The following is a 25,271-nucleotide window of genomic DNA, read 5'->3' on the forward strand; positions in this document are numbered from 1 at the left end:
GGAAACAGTAATAGGTTTTCGAGAAATCCGAGTCCACTCTCAAGTTTTTATCAGTTATCTTTATCAGTTCTGGAGAACACTAGGAGGGGAAATAGTAATGTAAACACCATCATGTCATCACCACAATTTTAACCTCTGTGAGGCAAAGTAGAATCAGTAATACAAAATTAAAGTATGTATCTAGAAGAACAGCCAAAAAACAGCAGATGCTGCCTGTAGCAGTTATTATTCAAGTTGTTTAGTCCACTCTTAGGCTGACCTAAACACTGATGTCTTTAATGCCATCCTGTATGCTTCTGTAACAACAGGCAATATGGAAATGTTCATAAAATTGAATCACCTAAGAAAAAAATAATGGTTCAAATTTGTAAAAAAGGCTGGTGGAGGGAAAATTTAAGTAAGTTCTGGTGAAATAGTGAATGGACAGAATAAACACATCTCCTTAGTGTAAGGTACTGAGACTTTTCTCTGAAGTGTGTCTGAAGCAGACAGGATCCTGGCTCAGGCATCCACAAGTTTGATCAGATAAGGCTAACCTCTTCCTATGAAACAAATACAGTATTTTCTGGAACAAAAAAAGATCAAACAAAGAAGTACTCATGCGTTTTAGCTATCGTGTAGTGAACTAAGCAAGATGAAAAGCAGGCGTGAGGTGGGGTTTGATGTGCTGTGAGGGCTGGATGCAGAGCCTTGGCTGCGAGCCCTGGGCTGAAAATTAGAAATGACAATATGAATGAAGAATAGGTAAAACTGCCCCAACCCTTCTCATCCTGTTCGAAGGGGGCACATTTCCCACCTCTAGGGGTTAAACGCAGCTGCTCCTCACCCCCATGCTTAGAGCACTTGTAATCCTTTACCTCCTCAAATAATTGAATTGGTATTTTCACCTCATTTAACTTTATTATTATTATTATTAAATTTAACTGTTTTTAAGCAATTCTTTACCCTGCTCTGATTGCAGTGTCTGTGGCAGGTACAAGTACACTGCCCGACCTACACCTTGAGCACAGGTAATTCTGCACCACGCCAGCAGCTCTCCACCCGTGAGCTCCACGGCCCGTCCGCGCCCGCGGCAGCGCTGACAGCCGGGCCGGGCTGTGAAGAGGCAGCACCCGCCACGTTGGGACGGAGCGGCGCCTCCCGGGCGGTGCGGGGGGAACGCGGGGCGGCTCTCGGCCCGGGAGGTCACTCGGGGCGGGTGACACGATGGCGTTCCGCCCACGCGTCACCGCGGGGCCGCTGACACGATCCCGCCTCGCCCCCTCACGGAGGCGGCGCGGCCGTGAGGGCAACCCCCGCCTCCAACGGGTCTCACCGTGATTGGCGCGAGTGCACCCTTTCTCCGCTGTGATTGGTTAGACCTGCTGTCACTCTCAGCCTCTGCGGGCAGGGGCGGGCGCTGAGTGGTCGGCGCTGGCGGTGGCCCCGCCCCCGCGGGGACGCGCGGGCGGAGCGGAGCTGCGGCCGGAGCCGCCGGAGCGGGGGCGGCCTGAGGGCGGGGGACGCCGCGGCCGCCGCCGCCATGGAGGCGAAACCGGCGGACCCGCTGCTCTGCGACAGCCTCATCCTCTGGGTGAGTGGCGCGGGGGTTCCGCCGCCGCTGGGGACCCTCGAGGGCAGCGTGGAGGCGCCAGCGGCGGAGCTTTTCCCTCCATCCATCCCCCGTCCCTCCGTCCCCGCCCGGGAGCAGGAGTGCGGGTGGGTCGGGCACGGCCGCGGCGGCGGGGCTGCCTGGGACGCGCTGCTCACAGCCGGCAGAAGGCTCCCGCGGCACCCTCCGGGTGTGCCGTGCTGGCTGGAATACCCCGTGGGCCCAAGTGCGGAAACTGCTCGGCAATTAACGCTATTAATAAATAAATGCAATTAATTTGAATTGACAGGCGTAGAAACCTCAGAGTTTTTCATGCTGGCTGGTTAAAGCGTTTATTAGTCAGGCACGCCACACCTGGGTGTGTGATGTTACCTGTGCCAGAGGCACCTGTTTGGAACTGCAGAATTATTTAGGTCGGAAAAGACTTTTAAGGTCATCGAGTGCAAACATATTTGTTAAAGTCATCAATTACTCTTGTTTCCTCTTTATCTTTCTCTCCAAGCCTCTTCTGTGACCTTGGCTGTAGCTCTGGTGTTGCAGGTGCAGTAATTTCGGTGGCAGGGAGCTCTGTGAAATAGAACTTCTGTAGGAAACCTTGGCAGGGAAGGTCACGATTACCTGTGTGAAGGGTTTCTCTAGAAATAGCAGCAGTGCTGCCTCTGTGAAGTGTAAATCATGGAGAGAAGGGAGCGTTTTAGAGGCACTTTAGAAATCCAGGAATGAAACTGGTAAAAGTAACAGGAGCAGCAGCCTGAGTAAGGTGTTCTTGATTTCTGCATGGCAGTACAGGAGTGTTAATGAGTTAAAGTCTGTAGTAAGTCACTGATAAACAATTTCTTTCCTTCTTTTTCCTCCTTCCATTTTCCTTTTAGTGACATTGTATTCTCCCAAGGTTTTGTTGCTGTCTAAAATTTTGGTTGCCTTATGTTGGTTATCTTTTGTTGTTTAATCTTTCTCTTTTTTGGGGGTTCTTCAACTTAGTATTTCCCCCTCAGTAGTCAGGTGACAATAACTCCATCATGATTCAATGGCAAAAAAAAAAAAATCACTGCATTCCTGAACTCTTTCACAACAATCCTGTCAGCAGCTGAACTCTTGTTTTTCACAATTCCTGCTTTAAACATTTCTATCCTAATTGTAATTTTTGTTATGCTCACAATGCAATAGCTGTAATCACATCATGAATCTTAATGGAACCTTAACTGGCCTTAAACTGGGGAATTGTGTCTGTGAAAAGCAAGACCCAACCCTGTGTTGGGTTTTCTATACAGCACTCAGCAGATGCATGTTTTTAGATTTAGCACCCTATTTCTCAGGCCTAGTTTGCAACTTAGAAACTGATTCTTAACACTTGGATCTGTCTGAAACATCCTTTCACAATTTGAACTTTAGTGTGAATAATAGGGAGAAAGTTGATGTGAGGAGAGGGGGATGAAGTGCTCTGTGTTTGGAGAGAAAAGGGTTCTGTAACTGTCTGCTTCTAATGGTTGCTCTGTTTATTTACTCATTAATATTGCCAACAGATGCTTATGATTCTCTGTATTTTGCTGCCAGATCTGGCATTTTCCTATTTTTATTTTACCAAATGCAGTATTAGAAAACATGCTGCGTCCAGACAAGAAAGAGAAGATTCAAATAAAAACATTACCTGTTGTTTCTACAGCCCAGGTGTCATTGAATTTAAAATTCTGAGGATTTCACAGGGAAAACATAAAGCAGCTAAGCTGAATTATAGGGGTAATGTTTATGAGTATCCACGAAAAATTGACATAGGTAATATCTGCTACGGTGGAACTCACAAGCTGCAGCAGAAACAATTTCCTAAGTTAGTTATTTTTCCTCTTTGTAGAGGAAAAGTTAACTGGATGTTTTTCAGTCCTGTACTGCCTTAGCCTCCAAACCAGGGACTGGATGTATGGCAGCATCTTAAATTTGAAGCATTTTCCACTATAAATGCACTGCTTGGCACTGGCACCACTGGTAATGTTCATTCTGTCCAGTGGCTGACTTATTCTGTTAATATACTTTGTTTCAGCATGGGAATGTTTATTTTTATTTTAAAATCTCTTTGCTTACTCTGTAAAACCTCTGTCCCTCGTGTGTATAATTGTGTGTATAAACTCATCCCCTCATTGTCAGGGGAAACTGAGGGCACACCTTCCCATGTGGGTGGGCTGATTTCTGCTGGGCACTCTCTACACTCATGTTGCATCTGCAAATGTTTGGTGGTAGAGGTACAAAATTACCTTTCCAGCTGTATTTTGGGAGCAGAAGAGCTCTGTGTCTGAGAGAAGAACTTCTGCTGTAGCAGCAGGTGGCAGAGTGCATTTGGGGTGGAATTCACAAAATGGTTTTCAGTGTGAGTAGCAGTGTATCCTTGGAGCTCTATTTAGTAAAGCTGAAAAAATGAGGGAAGAACGAGCACTGCTACAGTCCTGAAGTCTGTGGCTCCTTTTTCCAGCCTGCTTCCCACACCTGCCACTTTTATTGGTTTTGCAAGAACAGTAAAAATCCATTTTGATGAAATGATTGGGCTGGCATGAGGTTTGGAGAACCCATAATTAATACTTCTACTCTCTTATTATTTCTAGGTCCTTATGTGACTTTTAAATACATAGAGAAGCCCAGACTGTCAGTTCTGCTTTCTACTTAATTTTAATTAGCTGTTTCTATTCTGGGAGATCATGCATAAAGCAGTGTTGCATGTCAGGGTTTTCTGAGGCCTTGTTTATCTGCTCTGACAGGCTCAGGTGAAAGGATTGCACCTGTACACAGCAATTTCCTTGTTTTATGAGGGGAATATCCAGATGGCAGCATCACAACATTGCCATAAAACTCTGGATTTGGGAAGCCCAGCCTGAAATGTAAACTTGCGTGCCTGTGCTTGTGCTGAGGCTGCTGGAGTAGTAGAAGTGCTGTCAGGCATAGCAGCTTTGGGCTGTGGTGTTCCACTTAATCTTTTATGTAACCTACGAGGGATTACTGACTTCTCACTTCCTGTAAGACAGGATTTAAACCCACTTTTTAAATTAAAAAAAATCCCCTTGCTCTGCCTATTTTTCTCTTGGCTTGATTGGACTCTTCTTGAAGGAAGCAAACAAATATTCAGAATTATGGTCACTCTTTGTAAACACAGAATGGAGAAAAACTGCCTCAGATTCTCACAGCTGAAAACTGCTTTTCCATCACTCTGGTCCCAAAGCTCCATTTCCCAAACAGAAGGTCATTTTTTACCAGGAGTTCTGAAGAAGCTTGTGTTGCACAGGATGTTTGGGAAAGCCCTCTTGCAGAGGGACAGGTAATTTAGGACATTGTAAATGCACTAAATTTAAGAAGTCAGTTTGTGCAGTGAATGGGGTTTATAAGGATTTGTACTTGCTCCCACTCTATTCTGTCTTTTAGTAGTACTACTAATAAACTTTCTGTTTTGTTTATTGTGGTAAAGAAGGCTCTTATTTTCCTGAGTAACTAAGATGAACTGACCTGGGTATAAAAATGGCTCTCTCATGTAGAATAATTAGTTCTGAGTTGATTGGTTTTGGAGGAATAAAATATTGCTATTCTAAATATACAGCTAATTCTGTCAAAATGTTAGCTATAGGCTTGGGGATAGTTAAAAAAAAAATCACACAATATTTAAAACAGAGAAACATTTTAGCATTGAGGTAATCCCATCCTGTTTGTGTTACTACATTCTTGTAGTAAAAGACTGGGGTTTTTTTTCCCTATCAACTTTCACTCCTTATTCTGATGCTGTTTTTTTTGTTTGCGTAGTTATGTCCAAACTAAGCACTGCAACATAATTCAAAGGCTGGATAAATATGACTTTAGTCTCCCAAGTTATCTTTCCATGATCTGCTTTACAATAGAAGGCCTAGGGTGAAAAAACAGAGTGTGGGTGTTCGTACCAACTTTTAAAGCTACCAGTCATAACAGTCACAAGTGTTGAGAAAATTCAGTTGGCTAAAAGTCTGTGTGGTTCAAAAAGGATTTCAAGTAGAAAGACATCTTGCTAAATGCCTGAAAGGGGAGAAGGAAGATGGCAGCAATTTATTGTCTACTGAACTAAACCCGTGTTTTCCCCTGTTTTAGCTGCAGACATTCAATACAGCTGCACCCTGCAGGGATGTCCAGGACTTGACTAACGGGGTTGCCATGGCTCAGGTGCTTCACCAAATGTAAGTTGATTCTTCAGCTGGAAGAAGAGGGATTCAATTGCCTGAGGTTTTTGTGTTTGACAGACACAGTTGCTTTTAAAGTAGGTAGAAATGGACAGTTTGTAGCAGAAGATAGGTCATGCCTTTGTATTGCTGTTTTGGGGGTGATACAGTAGCTGATTAATGGCGTGGTGGAAAAGGTGATGAGAATATACACAAATACTGCAGTGTTAAATTCATACTTGGGGATAATTGGCCAAGGATGACATTATCTTCTTCACTTTTCCCATCAGCACTATTTCCATGCTTCAGGCAATGTGTTCCTTTTTGGAACTAAAGATTCCAAAGGCATGGCTTTGTGTTCTTTTCTTCCTGAGGTTGCTCAATTTATTTAGATTTGTTCTAGGTTTTAAATGGCAACTTACTATTCATGTGGAAGACAAGAATTGTAAAACTTCAATTGCAATTAATAGTTTACTTTTGATTAGCTGTTCTCTTGGTGTGATGAAGATTGGTAGTCTGAGTGATACACTAGTTTTGAAATTTGCAGAGAGGATTATAATGCAAGTCTTTTTTTTGGAATAGTATAATGCTACAAGTCACCATTGCAATGTTATTGTTATTGTTGGCCCAGGTAATTGAAGAGAAGTCTGCATTACCACCTCAGGTTCAAAGTATCATTTTGTAATTACTAAGAAATTCAACATCATCACAACACCCCCCCCCCCAAAAAAAAAAAAAATCTCAGAAACCCTCCTGTCTGTTTGTAAAGATTTTAAATGTACTTTTTAAAGACAGTGCTCACCCTTTTCCTGGACTTGACAAAAATTGATTTAGGGTTTGCTGAGAGTTGCTCCCCCTGTATTTGGGGTATTAGGCAGCCACGTGCTGTGGTCAAACTTCTTAACACCAAGTTGGTTTGTGTGCAAGTGGGGATAATGATTGTCCTTTATTAGGTGCTTTGAGACCAGTGAATAAACAGTGTACTGTCAGAGTTAAATATTGTTGAATATGCTGTGATTGTGCTGCTTGGCAGCTGAGTGTGTGTAACACCTCCTCAGCAATTCATCCTTGTTTATGCTGGCAAACTGAATCCCCTTCTACCCAGGGGAACCAGAGACATACAAAATATACAAAATGCCAATAGTTTAAAGTGTTTTCTTAATATGTGCCTTTGACAAGTTGTAGTAAATGTTAGTTAGTCCAGCCTACAGGAGTAGGTACCAAAGATAATGTCAGCACTAGTCAAAAAATGATGTTTCTTCACCTCGTTATGGTTACTTTATCAGGTATAAAAATTCAGCATGACAGAGGCCTCCACCTCCTTGTGCTCCATCCATGGCTGGCTCAGGCACACAGAGAAATTCTCCCAGCCCTGGAATGTGCCTTAATGCAGCCAGCAGGATGGAAATCTCCTGTGATATAAGTTTACCTTGCAATCTGCAGGAATTCGTGCCTTGTTAGACACTGGAGCTCAGCATCAGATGATTTAATGCTGGGAATTTGCTGTCTTATTTATTTAAGTCTGTGCTCACTAATTAATAATTTCATTTTGTTTCAGAGACGTTGCCTGGTTTGATGCATCCTGGCTCAATCGCATCAAAGAAGATGTTGGTGACAACTGGAGAATAAAGGTATTTAAAATTGAAGATAATGAAGCTTGTGGGGTTGTGCTGTCCTGAGATCTGGCAGTCCAAAACCTACAGAATTAAGCTCAAGCTTTTGAAGGATATTTTAAATGAGCTTGAGTTGTCTGTGGATAGTTTAAGTGCCTTCCAGCATTGTTGGATGGGGATTTTCTGCTGTGATATTTCTCTTATGTCCTCTCATAGAGCTGCCTTGTAACCATTTTACTAGAAATTATTATTTGATTTAATAAGAAGTAAAATTTTAAATAAAATTATAACCTTGTCTTTCATGTACAACAACTAGTCCAGTAATTTGAAGAAGATACTGCAAGGAATTATGGACTACTATCATGAGGTATGGAAAAAACAATTTACTGTTATTGTTCTCATCATTAAACACAATGATTATTGCTCCCCTTGACTTAGCCAAGTAGAAAAAAAGCTGTAATTTGTTTTGAGGGCCTTTTAGGCAGCAGATGTATGATAATTATCTGTTAAGTGGGAGGTCTGAGTGAATATGAAATTAATTTGAGCAGGTGTGTTTTAGATAAGTCTCTTGGAGTACAAACTGGGAACCATGTGTCTGCCCCAGTGAATGTTGAAAGGACTGAGCTGCAGAATTGTTGACTTTTGTGTATGTGCTCATGTTTGGTCTTGTCTAGAGAAGTTTTAATCCTTTTGTACACAACAGAACAGACTCAGCAACCCCAGTGTAGGTTTTATGATATTCAGTGGGAAGCTGGGAGCCCAGGTAGGAATCTTCCTGGACAGTATTATTTGTTCTGTCTCATGCAAAGATGAGTACAGTAGCCATAAAAGGCTGCTGTATTTTGAGTTTAAAAAAAATTGCTGAATTTTGTATTGATCTGATTACAGTTATGTAATGGGTATGGTTTAGAAAAACTTGCCAGATCTTGTTGTGGCTTCCTGGTCTTGCCGGGCTGAGCTGTGACACCAAGAGCCAGGCCCTGACATGCTGCCGGTTCTGGGGATCTCCGGCGGGCCCAGAAGCAGAAGGTTTTTAAGGTTATGAGAAGATTTTGGAAGCAATTTCATCTCCAAGTGTTATTAATTCCTTCTTTTATTATGTTGGTTAAATAAATGAATTCTCTCATATCTGAGAACTGTCCCAGTAACTTTTACTATTGTCACTTTTTCTTGTAGAAGTGCTCAGTTAACTAAACCCAATAACAAACTTCTAGGGCATTTTCTCTGGCTGGCTCATTGAGCCCAGATTTCCCACATGATACCAGATTTTCATGTTGTACAAAAGTGGGAGTCTACTTTTCCTTATTTTAATTGTTTTTTCAGTTCCTGGGTCAGCAGATTGCAGAAGAGCTTATTCCAGACTTGACCCGGATATCTGAGAACTCGGATCCCACTGAACTGGGCAGGCTCCTGCAGCTTATTTTGGGTTGTGCAGTCAACTGTGAGAGGAAACAAGGTAGGCACTACCTTAACCTGCTCAGCAAACAGCAGACTGCCTCAGGTGATAGTTAAGGTGGAAAAGATGTAGAAACTTCCCTTTCTTGTCTATCAGCATTGTTAATTTGCTGAATGCCTGTTCTGAAACTGGAGTTCAGTTAAAAGCAGGAATTCCCTGGGAAATGTCTGTGAATAAAACTCAAGACTTTGTTCAGAGTAGGTTTATAAATAGAGTCTGAAATATGTATGATTTATTCATATTGTTAAAATGTGTACCAAGACCTATTCAAATGCAAATATAGCAAAATTAAATTATGTCCTTAAATTAGAAACTGCTTCTCTGCCTGCAGAGGCTCAAGACTGAATTGGTTGTTTTCTCTCCCATTACCAGAACTAATCCTCCATGCTCTGATGGCATCTCTCCTTAAGCAGAGTATAAACATGTCCAGTTAAGAGTTTATAATCTTTTGTGCTTATCTGCCATATTACTACATAATAATGATGGTGGTTAATGGTTCTCCTCTGTATGAAGAGATCACTACTTGTTTTGAGGAGCTTTATGGATAATAGTTTTTTCTGGATCTTTCAGCAAACAGTTTATCATTTTACTCAAACCATTGAGATGACCATTGTCATGAGTCAGTGCAAATCCTTTTTCACAGAACACATACAGAACATCATGACCCTTGAAGAGTCTGTTCAGCATGTTGTCATGACAGCCATTCAAGAGGTAGGTAACAGTTCATAGCCTGATGCTGTCAGTTGAGAAGTCCAAAAACCTTTTTGTTGACTTTTGTGAATTTTTTTCATCCTAGGAAAGGTCAGGGTGGAGTAGAAGTACTTTCCTAAATTATTTGGGAGGTTTGGGGCTGAAAGACAAACGCTTAAGATTTTTTTTATTCCACACAAGAAATGTACACAGTTACCAACCACTGATTATACTGGAGTTAGAGTCTGAAATTCTGTCCCTGTGCTGTGGTCTTGGTCCCAGAGTTAAGCTGATTGTCTTTGTGAGGTTGCATTGTTCTGACAGACCATTCCAGCCTGTGACTTAGAAGCTTGCAGCTGCATCTCTTCTATTTTTGTCATGGTGTGCTCCTCCTCCTGTCTTAATTTGTTCTTGGTTGGATCATCTTAGTGATCCAGCTCACAGCTTAGCTCTGCAGTCACTGGCTTTTGAGAGCTTCAGGACTGTGAAGCAGAGTGTGGAGAGAGGCAAAAACTAAATACTGAATGTGAAGAGAAGGTGGTGTGTAATTGCACGCTCGTCAAGGTAACAGTGGAGCTGGTAATAAGCTTTATAACTTAGATTTAAATTGTCTGTATATTCTTTAAAGATGAGATGAGGAGGAGCATTATTAATCTGTTTTGGTATATTGAAGGGATGCAATAACACAATGGAAAATACAACTGGTACTCAGTAGACAGTGAACTTACAGATCTATAACCTCTAATTTAGCCTTTTTTTTCCTGTGCCTTCTTTCTGTAGCTCATGAGCAAGGAAATAACAAGTGCTTCCCCATGTGATGCATCAAGTGAAGTGGAACAGCAGGTAATTGCCTGATCTGTGTTGCTGTTGTAGATCAAGCCTGAACAACAAGTTGGTATTTGGCCATCCCTTAAATGAAGAAATGCTTGTTTTCCGTGCTGATTAACTGAAAATTTAAGTGTTATTCTATAGCTTCTTTAAAAACCCACAGTGACTGTGTGGGGTGAAACTGGTCAGTGCAAGCCTACATTGCAGGGAGGGGTAAAATTCCTGATAACCTGAACACTGCAAGGTGTTGCACATAAAATGAACTTTCCTTTAAAGGGATATGAAAATGGTGACAGCATGTTCCTGTGTTTTGTTAAGCCTTTGGCATAAGGTGTTGTGTTTCAATAATTTTCTTTCTAAGTGTGATAATCATTTAGAAGGCAAGTGAAATGAGCAGGGATCCTGATCTAGCAGAGCATTTAAAGGTTTGTGTGTCAATATGTGCACTCAACAACACTCAACTTAAACAATGGGTGTATGCAGTTGAGGCATTTTAGAAGCTGTAACTGAGTACTTTGAATATGGGCCATAGTGATTGACTGCCTTATTTTTGAAAGCTTAAAAAAGCCTTGGAAGACCTTCAGGAAGCACGAGCAGAAAAAGAGGAGTTGGCACAAAGATGTCAAGAGCTGGATTTGCAGGTAAGAAGCAGTCAGTTGTTTGTTTCTTTAATGTGTAGTGGTGCTGCTATTAAGATGCAGAAATTTTTAAGGGCAAACTGCATTTTGCATTGTTCAAATTTTTGTGAGAATTTGTAGCTGCTTGTGGGGGAAAAGCAATTATTCTGTGCTCCAGTGCAATTACTGGGAAGAGTTTTCTGATGGAAGTGTAAGCTGAGGTCCTGTGCCAGCTTATCTCAAAGGTTCTTTGTCTCAGGTTAATGTTTATCCTTAGTAGCAGGTAGTGTTAAAACAACCTTATCATGGTTTTAAAAATTGCCCTTTTCATTCTTAGTCCTTTAGTCTTTTGTACTGTGTCCAAAAAATCCAGTTCATGTCATAAACATTAATTAGATTTAATCATAAGAAAATCACGCTGTTTCAATAGGAGTTGATGAAGGACAAAAATGTGTAATTTATCTAAAACTTGCTGACTTTTTCTCATACACAATTGCAACATGGTGGAGATTTCAGGATAAAAATAATGAAAACTAATAGATCCTTGCTGGCACTTTCAAACAACCCTAATAATAGGCCTATTTTTGTTTTTAATGGATATAGCAGTTAATCAAGTCACTCTTGAGAGAAAGGAAAGAGGACTTCATGACAATAAAGAGAAATTTGCATTTCAATCAACACTTTAAGGAAAAAATCACTTATTAGTCCCTCTCTTATGGCACTATAATCTGAGAATAGAAAGAGTTTTATCTGGGAAGGCAATTCTTGTCAGATTTGGCTCTGCACAAAGAGAACATTTGGGTGGCATCTTCTTGTAGGAGCCAGAGGGCTGTACTGGCTGTGAGAGCCTCTGGAAATGAACACCCACAAAAGCAGAGGCCAGTTTTACATTTCTTACTGACAATGGCAACTGTAAAAGCAGAATACTTGTGTCTAAAGCAGCTCAGAGCTACTTGCCATGCCCAGGAAGCCACTGCTATAACTGAATTGATATTTAATTTTCTTTTTTTCTTAAAGCAGTAGTAAGGCTTCCTAGTGAAAGCAGAGATGTAAAAATGCTTGTGAGAAGAATCTGCAGAAGGAGTCCCAGGTGTTCTCCAGTTTTCCCTGGCTTTTCTCCCAGCATTCTCTATTAATTAATCATAGGTGATGCAGAGCCAGTTGCTCATAACGTGGCATGGGACAGGTGAAAGGTTTGCAAGGGAAAGGTACTGAATATAAACAAATGAGTTAATGACAGCACATCTCTGTCATACTGTGATGTGTCTTCAAAACATCTCTTCATCATTTCTGTGACACCACTTCTGCTACATTGAAATAATTAAAAAAGAAGAGAAGGCTACCAGAAAGCAACTGAGAAAAGATGTAAAACTTACTCTGACTTGTGTCACAGTTTGATCTTTAGGGTTTTTGGATCTGAGAAGAAGTCTGAGATGAGGGGTGTTTCAGGATTATTCTGAAAGTCTGAATGTTGTGCATGCTTAAGGAGTGGCTGAGCCCTGAACAGGAGGCTGAGCAAGGCTCAGATGTGCTCCCTACTCACAGGTGTTTGTGTGCATGTAAATAATAAATGACATCTGGTACATAAAAAGGAATGAACCTAGAAAGCCAGCACCTTATGAAGTGGCAGATGAATCACTGTTTGACTTTTACATCTGTTTGCCTGATAGATTTTTAAATTATGATCACAAACAAATTGTTTCTTAATATTGCATACTGTAGATTATATCTGTTTAATAATGTCATCATGATATGTTTTATTTTATTTAATTTATTTGAAGCCATAATATTGACTTGACGCTTCTCATTTAAACTAATTCTTAATAAATTCACTTGTAAGGTCTCAGTCTTCCTTGATATTTTCCAAGAGTATAAGAAAGGTAGGTTTACTTTATAATTCAGGAAAACATAACCCAAAAAGCATATTGTCCCTGTTTCAATGCAGTCAACTAACACATGCTGCGTGCTCTTATGTTCGACAGGACGTTAAAATTAACACAGCACCTTTCACTAGACAAACTTTAAAGGTTCTATCCTCTTAATCCTTGTGGCTGTGAAGCTGGCTGCTGTCAGTGGAGTGCTGTAGCCCCCGTGCTTAGCTGTGACACCGGGTAGCCGTGTGTGTGCTGCCGGGGTTGCATGCTCCCCCGAGGCTGGCCAGGCTGTCCGTGCGTGTGCGCTTCGGCCCACCCCGCTCCCGCAGCCTGGGCTGCTGCCCGTGCCCTGCTGCTTCTGGTTGTCAACTACAGGCGAGATGGACACTTGTTGCAGCAGCACTCAGAGTTTTTTTTGGTACGGCGTCCATGGTGTTTTTAATGGAAGCAGCAGTTTCTCTCCATATCACTTTGTCTGCCTTTTTACCGTGGTTTCAGTTACAGAAATTTGTCTTTTTATTTAGAGGGACTTTTCCTGTAGTGCTTCATAACTGTCATACACTAAAGCATCTGTATGCTCAAGTGTGCTCTGTAAACTACATTCTAAAACTTCTAAACGCTCAGCCTTTTTCATAAACTAATTTGGTGATGTATTGCTGTCTTGCTTCAGTTCTTTGGACAGGTCTTACAGTGTTCATGCTGTTTTATCTGTGCTAGGTGGCTGCCCTCCAGGAAGAGAAAAACAGCTTGATGTCAGAAAATGAGATTATGAATGACAGACTAGAGCAATTAGATGACTCTCTTGATGATCCAAATACCATGGTTGCAAAAAAGTATTTTAGTGCACAGTTGCAGCTGGAACAATTGCAAGAAGAAAACTTCAGGTATGAAATTATTTCCCCCCAAAATCTCTCACTTGTCTAATGCACTCCGAAAATTTCTGGTACTCTTTGGGGCTTTTCCATCTCAATTTCTTTTGCATTAAAGCTGTCTAGTGCTGTATAAGCATATCTTAAAGGCAGTCCTCCCATTTAAAAGGAAAAAGAATCTGTTGCTTATTGTAAAATGTATCAGTTTGTAATTGCAATAGCCCTCTAATACTTACAAAAAGGGAAGAATATGATGGAAGGCAAAAAAATGAGTGCTGATTTGTGTGTCAACAAATCAAAAGCTAAACTCACCAACACCACCACCATGTCTCTGTACTGAACTGATTTCTTTCTTTCTTTAGTCTCCGTGATCCATATCGGGAAACAAAATCCCTTTTCATGTTATTCCTTGATACTGATGTGATAAATTTGCAGTGTGCAATGCATTATGATTTAACAGGTAGACAACAAAATGTTCCATGTCTATTGTAACATTAAATCAGTAGTTTTCCTTTTATCTTGTTTCTTTTTAGTAATTCTAGTACCAAATGAAACTGTGCAATAATGATGAGTTCCTAACAGAGGTACTGGTTTTGATCTGGTAGGCTTGAAACTGCAAAAGATGAATATCGTGTCCATTGTGAAGATCTAGAAAAGCAATTGATTGAGCTGCAGCATAGAAACAATGAACTGACCTCTCTGGCAGAAGAATCAAGAGCCTTGAAAGATGAAAATGACATTCTTAGGTATGTAGCAGAGAGCTCCACACACACACATTAGGATTTAATGGCTAAATCCAAGGATTTGTACTTAACAAGATTTTTTTGAGGTGTTATTTCTGCAGATCTTACCTGAATGAGTTCTTTGGCTAAGCAGAGGTGAAGTGCAGCCTTTAAGGGAAAGGCTCCATTGTTTGACAAGAATTACACATGGAATTTGTCTGTGAAGCAGAATTAATGACTACAGAACTTAAGCTTCTTCATATGGGACAGAAAGTGGAAGTTCTCATATAGAAAAACATATATGCACCTAGAATTTTCACCTAACTTCTGGTGTCAGCATTCTAGGCCAGATTTAGGTTAGTGAGATCATTAACAAAATGAAGCTGAAACACACAGTAACTTTCATGAGAATTCAATGCAACATTCCAGCTTGTGTAAACTGTATTAAATACCAGACCACCCAAGAAATATCCAAAATAAATTGTGTTGTGAAAGCAGATCTGATATTCATAAAATAATATGAATCAAACATGGAAAGAAAAGTGGTTTCAGGTGTTTAACTTAGTGGTTATTAAATAACATCTGAAACAAATCCTAGCTGTAGATTTTTTTCATTATTTTCTTGTACCGGCTTCTGGCGGGATATGAATGCAGATAATAAGCACAGATATTAAAATTTTTAAATTATGGTCCCAATGTTTTCTTACCATGTAGATTTTTTTTAAATGATCAGCTGACAGTTTTCAGGTGTATGTGTCAGTGATAATTTTCACAGAGCAGTTATGTTCTAATTCTGAATCATACCCCAGTGAGAATATACAAGACACCAGTATTTTGAGGTGACTGTCTAGCACAGGATGTTGTGGTGCCACAGTATTCCTCGGGGATATTTGACCTACTAACCCTTGCTCATATTTCTGGCATGTGACTGTCAGTCTAACTTGAAGACTGGCTGATTTCAGTTTTTATAAGCAAGTTTGTGTCAATTATACACTTAAAAATAAAGCGGTGAAATGTAGCTGCTGCGAAGCATGTCACATCTCTCTTTGAAAATACTGTGTGTCAGCAGAGTTTGGGTTTTGTAACCTTTCCTTCTGGTTGCTGTTGATTCCTCAAGGGCTACTGCAGACAAGGCAAGCAAGCTGGAGTCAACAGTGGAAGTGTATCGGAAGAAGCTGCAGGACCTGAATGATTTCCGCAGGCAGGTCAAGTTCCTGCAGGAGACCAACATGATGTACATGCACAACACTGTCAGCCTGGAGGATGAGCTCAGGAAAGCCAACGCAGCACGAGCCCAGCTGGAAACCTACAAGAGACAGGTAGTGCTGCACTTGTGTAGCTGGGAACACCTTAACAACCCTGCATTGTCCTTTTGGAATTTCTGAGTTGTGAAAACTCCTTCATACCCTGCAGTTCCCTTGTGGGCTTCTCCCTGTTTGTTAAACTTGCAAGCTTAACTGTAGTTGCCCTCTCAACTGATGCGAGAGTCCATAGTCTGCAGGTTTTTCTTCTTTACTCTGACTGAGGTAATTTGTGTGCCTGGGAGAGGTTGTTCAGCTGTTACTGAGATTGTTTGTGTGGAATCATAGAATGGTTTGGCTTGGAAAGGGACCTTGAAGATGATCTCATTCCAATGCCATGGGCAGAGACACATCTTCCACTAGCCCAGATTGCTCCAAGCCCCATCCAACCTGAGCTTGAACACTTCCAGGGATGGGACACCCACAACTTCCCTTTGAAATTTGTGCCAGGGTCTCACCACCCTCACAGTAAAGAACTGTTCTCTTTCAGTTTGAACCCATTCCCCCTGTCCTGTCACTACATTCTTATATGCTCATATTCTTACCATTCTTCATGAAAATTAAAAGTTTTATTTTAATTTCAGTAGGAATTAAGAAAGTGTTAAATTAAAAAAAAAACAAAAACAAAAACCACAAAAAACCAAAATTAACCAACCAAAAATCATTATAATCCCTGAAAACACAGAGGGCCCCGTTCCATCTCTGCTTCCTTAAGCTTGAGGAACCAACTGTTTTATTTTGGCTGAATTGGGCAGGAAGGACTGTTTTAATGTAGCTTTTTAGAGTAGCATCTTGCAACATTCCTGTGCTAAATAATGCTTTTATGAAAAGGTCCAGGAGCTTCATAACAAACTGTCTGAAGAATCCAAAAGAGCTGATAAGCTGGCATTTGAAATGAAGCGTCTCGAAGAAAAATATGAAGCTTTAATGAAGGAAAAAGAGGTAAATCCTTTTAAGAGTTTATTTGAGCACCTAAATCTCTCTCAGATCCTCTGCTTGAGGAGAGCCTTCCTGGAAGTAGTGCCTCCATAAAAATGAAGTTTAGTGCCCTGTGTGTGTGTATTCACATATAAAACAAAATACAGAATCATCGAATTGTGAAGGTTCGGAAATATCTCCAAGATCATCAAGACTGACCAAAAATTTGCATGTGTCATTATTACTTCTGACTAATGTTATTTGGACTTAAAAGTGGTGCAGCCTGAACTAACTCCATCTCCAATGTGTCTTGTTAGAGACTGATAGTGCAGTGTGATGCATTAAGAGAGACAAACGAGGAGCTCCGGTGTGCACAGATGCAGCAGGATCACCTGAGTCAAACAGGTACTGCTTTATTTTCAGAGACTCTTTTATTGGGATTACAGGTTTCTTTGAGTGTGCTAAATTAAACCCCTCATGTGATTTCAGGTGAAAAGAGCCATGAGAATCTTGCTGCTGAAATTCTGCCAGTGGAATATAGGTGAGACCCAAAGGCTGAGGTTGTTGGGATGTTCATATGTGGGGCATGACAATGCCTCTGTGAAAGTTGAGTGTTTACATCAACATGATTCTTTCTCCCACTCCTTGCTTTACCTCCATATAGGCATACTAAAATTACTTTGCTTTTTTCTTAAAACCATATCAGATTGCTGTATATAAGTCTGGGTTTGGAGTGGGAATTTAAAACTCTGCTCATATCTCTTAAAGTTTTCAAACACTTTCAGTTACCTTTTAATAACAAATTGCATTGTTACCCCAATTACATCATTAAGTACAGCCTGCTTAGCTCACTTTAAGGTTGGGGGGGTGAACAGGACTATTGCCTCTTCCTCTTAGTCACCTTCTTAATTAAGAGTGACCTTTTTTTTGTTGTTTTTGCTGTAGGGAAATGTTTATTCGGCTGCAGCATGAAAATAAGATGCTCCTGCTGAAACAGGAGGGATCAGAAAATGAACGGATTGCAGAGCTGCAGGAAGAGCTGGAGCAGAAGCACCGGACAGTGAACGAGCTGGAAACTGAGAAAAGGTGATGGGTGAAACTGCACCTTAAAATACACTAAAAAGTGATCTCTGGAGTTTTTAGGGTGACTTGTGCCTTGCATCTGCAGTGTAGGAACCTTTTTCTTTCACCAGTGTAATCATAAATGAAGGATAAATGAAGCAAGGAAGAAGGAAGGTGGTTTAAATGTGGTAAATCTGTGTGTACCATACCCTGAAGGAAGTGTTGCTTACAGGACACTCCTTCACTCTGAGTTAGTGAATTGGTAAACCAAGAATGGATGTGAATGCTATTTCTAGAACTTCAGACTGTTAGACCATGAATTTTTCTGTCAATGAATGCTAAAAAATTTTACTAGAATAGGAAAATTAAAATGACAATAGGAATTTCATTACAAAATGTTCAGTAAAGCTCCATGTGTTTGTTTCTGCAGAAGTAGCAGTCAGACTAAAAGCATTTGAAATCAGTTTATTTGTGGCTTAAGTTATGCTGGGTAGACCCTCTGAGCAACTAATGAAACAGACAAATCTGTCTGTGAACTATTTATTTAGATGGGCAATAACTGTGTTTTTGTCCTAAAAGGCTCAATGAAGAGCGTATTGGAGGATTACAGCAGCAGATTGAAGATCTGCAAAAGACTTTACAGGAGCAGGGATCCAAGACTGAAGGAGTAAGTGAAACATTTTGCCAGTTTTGTTTAAAGTCCTCCAGTTTAGCATCAAGTCCTTTGTTTAGCATCTTATTTTTTCAGTGTATCTGAGAAATACCTCCATATCAACTGCAGTTCAGTTGAAAAGCTCATGTTTTATGTGATTCCTTCTATGGAACTGTAACCCTTCTACTTTCCTTTCAAAGTCCCTGGCTTTATCACTCAGTGAATTTATTTGCTTTGGCTTATTTAGTTGTGCTGAGTATTCTTGGCTGATTTGTAAGAGCCCTTGAATGTTGCATGGTATGCAATACTGAAATACAACTGAATTTTAACTCTCTCCTTTTACAGTCCAGCAACCTGAAGCAGAAATTGGCAGCACACATGTAAGTAAGGCCCATGCATCCACAATAGCTTAATTATACTAAATAGCACACAGAAACTGCTTAAATCTTGGTAGGGATGTCTTGGTTTGTCTAAGCCACTGATTTGAGAATTTGAGAACTCTGTGCATAGAGTTAAATATTGGTGTCATAGTTTTGTTTACTGTGACCATGATGATCTTGTAGTACCAGTACCACTTCACTGTCTCTTCATCACCACTAGAATTTTAACTGTTCTGATTCTACAACAGACTGCTAAAACCATCACTCCAAGTGTATTCTACTCCTCTGAAATATTTCCAGTCCTTTCAGCAGATGTAGTTCTTCCTGAGGCGATGCTGGAGGGGCTTAATTGTTAATTTTCCTAGTTTTAACTAAAGGAGGATCAACTCAAAAGTGACAATTTTTATGATATTAATATTTCTATTCAAACCCTGAAGAAATGATAAAAATAGTTATTTAAATACTTCTGTCATGAAGGTAAAGCTTCCAGCTGTTAAACCTGGAATTATTTGTGAGCTTAATCCTTAGCCCAACTTTTCATTCACAGGGAAAAGTTGAATGAGGTTCATGATGAGTTACAGAAGAAAGAGGCTGATCTTGCAGAGCTCCAGCCTGATGACAGTCAGAACCGTGAGTTGTTTTGTTGGTTTTGTTTTTTTATTTTGGTAATTTTTAATAAGACTGTGTTAAGTTTCTTCTGAAATGATTCCCATATCCACTGGATTATGGGATAGTTGTCTGGATGAGGCTTCCTGCTGCAGTTTAGCTTTCAATCTGAACTGGGGGGCCTGGAGGGGTTTTTGTGTGTGGTGGTGAGCAGGATCCTGTGGGGGGTGAGGTTTGTTGAACAGTGCTCTGCAAAACAGGACAGCTGAAACAAAAACTTAAGCCTTCTAAACTTAAACTTTCAGCTTCTACATTGTTCTATATTTGAGGGATGGTGACATCAAGAGAACACAGAAGCCCTGAGAGTACCATGTCTGCTTTTATTTTGTATGTCTTTGTTGATAATTTCTGTAAACAGCCCAGAAGATTGGAGAGCTGGAAGCAGCTTTACGAAAAAAAGATGAGGATATGAAAGCAATGGAAGAAAGATATAAAATGTACCTTGAAAAAGCAAGAAATGTGAGTGGCATGTTTCTGAACATATGCATTCCTCCCTCATAAATTGTTAAACACATTGAGTGTGTGTCCTCCCCTCCCGATTAAAAGCAGTAGCTGCAAGTTGCATTTTTAGTCAGATTGTTCAATTGATTGCAGTCTGTTAAGTCTGAGAGAATAAATAGGGTTTAGGCTGAGCATGAGGTGCAGTGGGGATTCCTTTGTCCCCTCTGCTCTCTGTTGTACAGGGTAGCAGCCTGACCAGTGCCCAGCCTGTTCTCACATTCCTCCTTTGAGCAGATGAGGTGCAGAGCTGTTGAGAATCAAACTGACTTGCAATGCTCTTGTTTTGCCTTGCCCAGGTGATAAAAACCTTAGACCCCAAGCTAAATCCAGCATCAGCAGAAATTATGTTGCTCAGAAAACAGATATTGGAAAAAGACAGAAGAATTGAAGCACTAGAGGTAAAAATTTTGCATATATTTAAAAATAACTTCTAATATAATCTGTTTCTGATATGAGGCATTAAAGATGTTGTTTCCTAGTGATTCAGTAAAATCTGCCTGGCTGAAATTCTGAAAGAATTGTTGACAGTAGTCCAAGTATCAGAAAGAATTGGGGAAATGCATTGAGTTTCACAGCATTATTGATGGGACTGTTTGGAATAGTTGCCTGAGCAAATGCAGAACTCCTCAGCATGATTCAGTAGGCTGATAGGTCTGACTGTAAATGCTGTGGCCTCACATTTCTTTTATGTATGAGTACAAGGGAAGTATATTATATAATAGCAATTAGCCAGTCACATTCTTTTCAGGTGAAAAATTCCTAAATCATTTATAGATTTTCTGATACACAGCAGACCTCTTGTGCATTTCCCCACACAAACCCTCAGAGTACATTTCCAAGTTCTGTTTGTGTTTCTAACTGCAGCTTGTGTAGTTTAGCCTCTTCTTAAAGCAGGCTGATATTTAACTCTCAGTTTTTTATGGAAGTATCTTTGTTTATACTTCTAGGCTTTGTAGTTATTTGGCATATCAAAGCATTTCTGCTGTGTTTATTTCACTCAGTGGACTGCAGCAAGTTTAAGCAGATAAAATTTGTGTTTTAAACTGAGATTTGTGTCCTTGCAGAATGAATACAAAATAGCCAAGCTACGTGACTATGAGGAAAAGCTGATTGTAACTGCATGGTACAACAAGGTGGGTCAAAAATCCACTTTTTGAAACATCTTTTGCTACGTGTACAGTTAAATCTTAGTTTAACCTAAGAAAAAATTCTCTGTGTGTACTAAGCAAGCATGAGCAGGATGGATAACTTTTCTCCTCCTGTTTTTGCTGTTGTTGAAGCTGTTGTTTAACATTGCAGAGCCTGAGCCTGCAGAAGCTGGGCATGGAGGCCAGGCTGGTGGGCAGCAGCGGCGGCTGCGGGGCCGGGCCCGGCCGCTCCTTCCTGGCGCAGCAGCGTCACGTCACCAACACCAGGAGGAACCTCACTGTTAAAGTACCAGGGGCAACATCTGATTAAACACGAGGACATGGAGAAGACTCACATGCTAAAGTGTCCTTACATGTTTTATACCTTTCCACTTTACCTGCTTGATGAGAGAGGAGGTTAGAATGCTGGGCAGCTGCAAATGACAACATCAGAACCTGTCAAGAAGAGATTAAGGTGATCAGCCAGAAGGTGGCATGCAGTTTTCCAAGTAGATTTAATAAATGCAGCATGTACAAGCACAACTGAAAAGATTTCTATTTGCCTTTAGATTATATTGTAAATATGAAATTTGGCACTATATATTTAAAACTTTATTTAAGTGGGTTTGGGCTAGAAGGTTGACTTTTATAATGGGAAGATGTTATGCAAAGGTGTACTTCAGGAAACTGGCAATATTGGGCATTTTTGCTGGGCTCTTTCTGGGAACAGATCTAAAAGATTGGTAGCATCTTTTAAAAAATGCTTTTTTAGAATAGAAAGTACAATTTTAAAAGCAAGAAAGTACTTGTATTTAGAGAAGAAGAAAATTAAGGTGTGGTACCAGTTATTATGTAATAGAAGACAGGATTTGTTTTATGAGAAGCAGAATTTCTTAAAGTTTATTAAAGAAAAAAAAAAAAGCTAAGCTTAAGTTGGTGCATATATGCACTGAGGAAAACCTGTCTTTAAGATGTTGAATTCACTTAAGCCAAAAAAGCTTGTCTTTTCCTGGGTAAGAAAAAAGCTATTATACTAACTCAAAAGTCTGGGCTATATTTTAAAACTCTGGTATACTGCATTTATCTGCAGAAAGGGGGATTAGGTGGGAAGGACCCCATTTATTTCAACCTATTTATACAAGCCTGTGCATGGCAATTGCATTTCCTCTTTTTTAAATGTAGTTTCACTCAGCTCTTCTGAACTAACTGTGCTAGGCAGAGGAGTGAGAGATGGCTTTGGCAGTTACTGGCAGCAGAGCTTGTTTGTTGGCAGGGAGCAAAGTGCATAAACTGTAATAGTTTGATTGAAAATGAAATGAGGGTTGTTACCTGACATCTGTGTGCAGGAAGTTGCTGTCTTTCACAAAACTTGTGACTTTATTTCCCAAAAGTCTAACTCTTGTTTTGAATTGTAATTTTAGGAAAGGTGCTAATGTCTGTTCTTTACAAATGGTCTAGAAAATGTTTATTATACCCACAGTTAATTGCAGCAGCCCTTAATATGAAATGAATACACTTAATTTAACTGTTTGAGGGTGCTGTACCAGACCACCATCTAATATAAAATTCAGCTGCCTGTGAGAATGAAAACACTTTTGTGTTTTACCATTAAGGCTGTCTTTGATTTGAGAACAGGGTTCAATTTTGTAGAATTCTTAGGTTTTGAATTGTGACATTTGGGTAGTATGTCATTTTGCCTACCCCTCACTGTAGCTTGTCCTTTGATTTCTTCCTTCCCCAACATCTTAAATCTTTAATTGGGCATTGTATGTCATGCCAGAGAAAAGGCAAGCATTCATTTTTGATACTTAGGGTTGCTTCTTAGTTGTGGTGGTTGTTTTACAGTGCTGCATGTATGAATAGGCATTCAACAGATTTCCCCCTTCAAAAGGCATTGTGTAAAAGCCAGGCTCGTGCTCAGTGTGGCAGGAGCCACACACGTGGCTGTTGGAGAGCTGTCTGTGGTGGTGTTCTTCAGGACTCTCTGCTCCTTTGTACTACCTCGTGGGTTTTGAGGTCTTTTTTTTGCTGCAGTGGTGTTAGTGGGGTTGCTGTTGTTAAGGTATAGTTGCATATTTAATCTGCCAGTGCTGTGGGTGGGAGGGAGGTGGTGGTGAGCAGGAGATTAAGGCTTAGCAAGATGCTTCCATTCCTAAAGTCTGGTATTTGGTGTGTTCTAGTGAAACGTGGAGCTGTTTCTGATGGTGTTGAGTGGGTCTCTTAACCCTCGTTCTTTGCAGCATGGAAACTTTCATGGATGTCCTTCAAATACTCATGTAGTTGGTAGGCTTGATTTGTTGTACTTCTCCCAGTAGTGGAGCTGTGTCAGTAGTCTGTCAGGTGCTGAATAGTGACAAACTTGGAGCAAATGTCTTTGACTTGCACTTCTCAAAACTGCAGACCCTGGGACCAAAAATAACTAAGAACCTCTCTATCATTTAATTGGAAGTTTGTCTTCTGACTGGTGATGGAAGAATTCAAGTCCTGAGCTACAGGCGGGGATCAGCCTTTTTCAGGGCACAGCTGTCCCCAGTAATCATGTTGGGGTTGCCAAAATGAATCTGGTTTTCAGGTATTGGATGAAATGTTGCTTATTTGGGACTTTTCCAAACTGCTAAGAGTGAAGCCTGTGAATATCACTCAAGGGTTTCTTTGGGACTGAGAACCTGTTTAAAAGCAGCTGTTACACAACTAGTGAAACCTGGGTTCTGTCCTGTGAGCGAGGAACTGATGTGTGGCAATAAATCCTGGATTGTAAGCCATGGTGTTGTATTCACTTCAGCTCATCTGCCTGTGCAGGAAGGACCATTTTAGGTCAGGATCATTTTAGTGTTTGCTTCACCCATGTCAAACCAAAAAGCTGCTCAAAACACTGCTGTGTTTCAGCTGAGCTGTGTCCAACATGCAGCAGCAGAGCCCTGTCCCTCCATGTCCTCTGAGGCACCACAGCTGAGGCAGGAGGAACAGAGAGGCCCCTGGGCTCTCCTGAAAGGTGAATTTGGACCAGCGCAGTTGAGAGCAGACTCAAATGTGAGGTGAAGCCACTGAATCCTGCTGAAGTTAAATGGCATTATTAGGAATTGAGCCAGTTTCCAGTAAAACGGGTAATGTAGATCCAAAAAAACAAAAAAATGTGTTCTGATTGACATATCATTTGTTAATTATTTTTATATAAGATTAATTACTATGGAAGAGAAGTGTTTTATAGCAATAATACAAAATATGGACTAGTAGGTTCTTTTACTCAAGATGGGTCAGGCAGCAGTTTTGAGAAGATTCTTTTGCAACAACCTTATTATATAGTGGTTTAAGAAACAGTCACTGGAAATAAATTTTCACCTGATTTTTTTTGTTGAGTAAAAAAATATATATATGGGTATTCTATTTTCTATGATATACACTTACTTGGAAATAAGTAATATAAGCAATACTGATGTTCTATTTAGGTAGCCATAAATAGTTTAGAAATCAGAAAATGAAAACAATTGTTTAGGAGTTGGTAGTGTCTAGTACAGTAATTTTCTTACTTGTTTCTTTTTCTCCTTCCCCTAAGTTAAGGTTTTCAGTGTATCGATGTCTACATCTTCTGTTTAAAACAAATGTAAACACTGTGTTACATAGAACTCGAAAAATTGCACTAATTTTTAAACTTTTGGTTTTATTTTTTTCTTTGGAAAAAAAATCCTTTTATATTCACATAAAGATTTTTAAAATGAATTCTTCGGTGTCTTTATTCCAAGCCGTGTATCTAATGGTCCCTAGATGCTGTTTCTGGGCAATGCAGAGCCTGGTTCTGTATTTTGGTACTTTTACACCACCTAAAATACCCTGTTTCAGGACAGGCTTGTAATATAATGAGGGTATGGATGTGATGGGTTGTGCTGCTCTCATCTGCTCTTTCCAGCTCATTCCTCCCACCCAAAGCTGGTTCCCTCTGCTCAGCCCACAGTTTGAGAGCTGAGCCTTGTGAAGTGCAAGATCAAACCCCTCTGCAGATGGGCTGTGCAGTGACCCCAGTAATTATTGCTGCCCAGGTAGGTGAGGGTCTCTGCCTGTTCTCAGCCCCTCCTGAGAGGACACAGAGGATCAGCTACAGCTTAAATCACTGTTCTTGCTTTTATTGGGAAAAGAGAACTGGCTGCCCTGTCCAGCCTGCTGTGCAGGTGATTTATGTCTCCATCCTTAGTCCCATTGCCAGCTCCCATTCCCTGAGCTCTACCCCAGCCCAGGAGTGCTGTTGGTGA

General features: G+C 40.5%; 1 protein-coding gene across 2 annotated transcripts; it reads left to right on the forward strand.

Moving 5' to 3' along the window:
- Window positions 1-1,416: 1,416 nt before the first annotated feature.
- HOOK1 (hook microtubule tethering protein 1) lies at window positions 1,417-24,744 on the forward strand. 2 transcript variants are annotated; one of them, XM_064429032.1, is made up of 22 exons: window positions 1,417-1,573; window positions 5,684-5,769; window positions 7,310-7,382; window positions 7,681-7,731; window positions 8,688-8,820; window positions 9,464-9,531; window positions 10,291-10,353; window positions 10,896-10,979; window positions 13,547-13,713; window positions 14,304-14,444; window positions 15,538-15,739; window positions 16,553-16,663; window positions 16,957-17,044; window positions 17,129-17,180; window positions 17,585-17,725; window positions 18,281-18,368; window positions 18,699-18,733; window positions 19,281-19,375; window positions 19,758-19,858; window positions 20,197-20,298; window positions 20,965-21,033; window positions 21,200-24,744. In XM_064429032.1, the coding sequence occupies exons 1-22, from the start codon at window positions 1,523-1,525 to the stop codon at window positions 21,356-21,358; spliced, it is 2,160 nt and encodes a 719-aa protein (XP_064285102.1). In that variant the 5' UTR covers window positions 1,417-1,522; the 3' UTR covers window positions 21,359-24,744. The 2 variants fall into 2 exon arrangements, with proteins under 2 accessions (XP_064285102.1, XP_064285104.1); XM_064429034.1 differs by having other exon boundaries at window positions 1,427-1,573; window positions 19,281-19,363.
- The last annotated feature ends 527 nt before the right edge of the window (window positions 24,745-25,271 follow it).

Source organism: Passer domesticus, chromosome 7 (assembly GCF_036417665.1).
Source record: "Passer domesticus isolate bPasDom1 chromosome 7, bPasDom1.hap1, whole genome shotgun sequence".
Lineage (NCBI taxonomy): Eukaryota > Metazoa > Chordata > Aves > Passeriformes > Passeridae > Passer > Passer domesticus.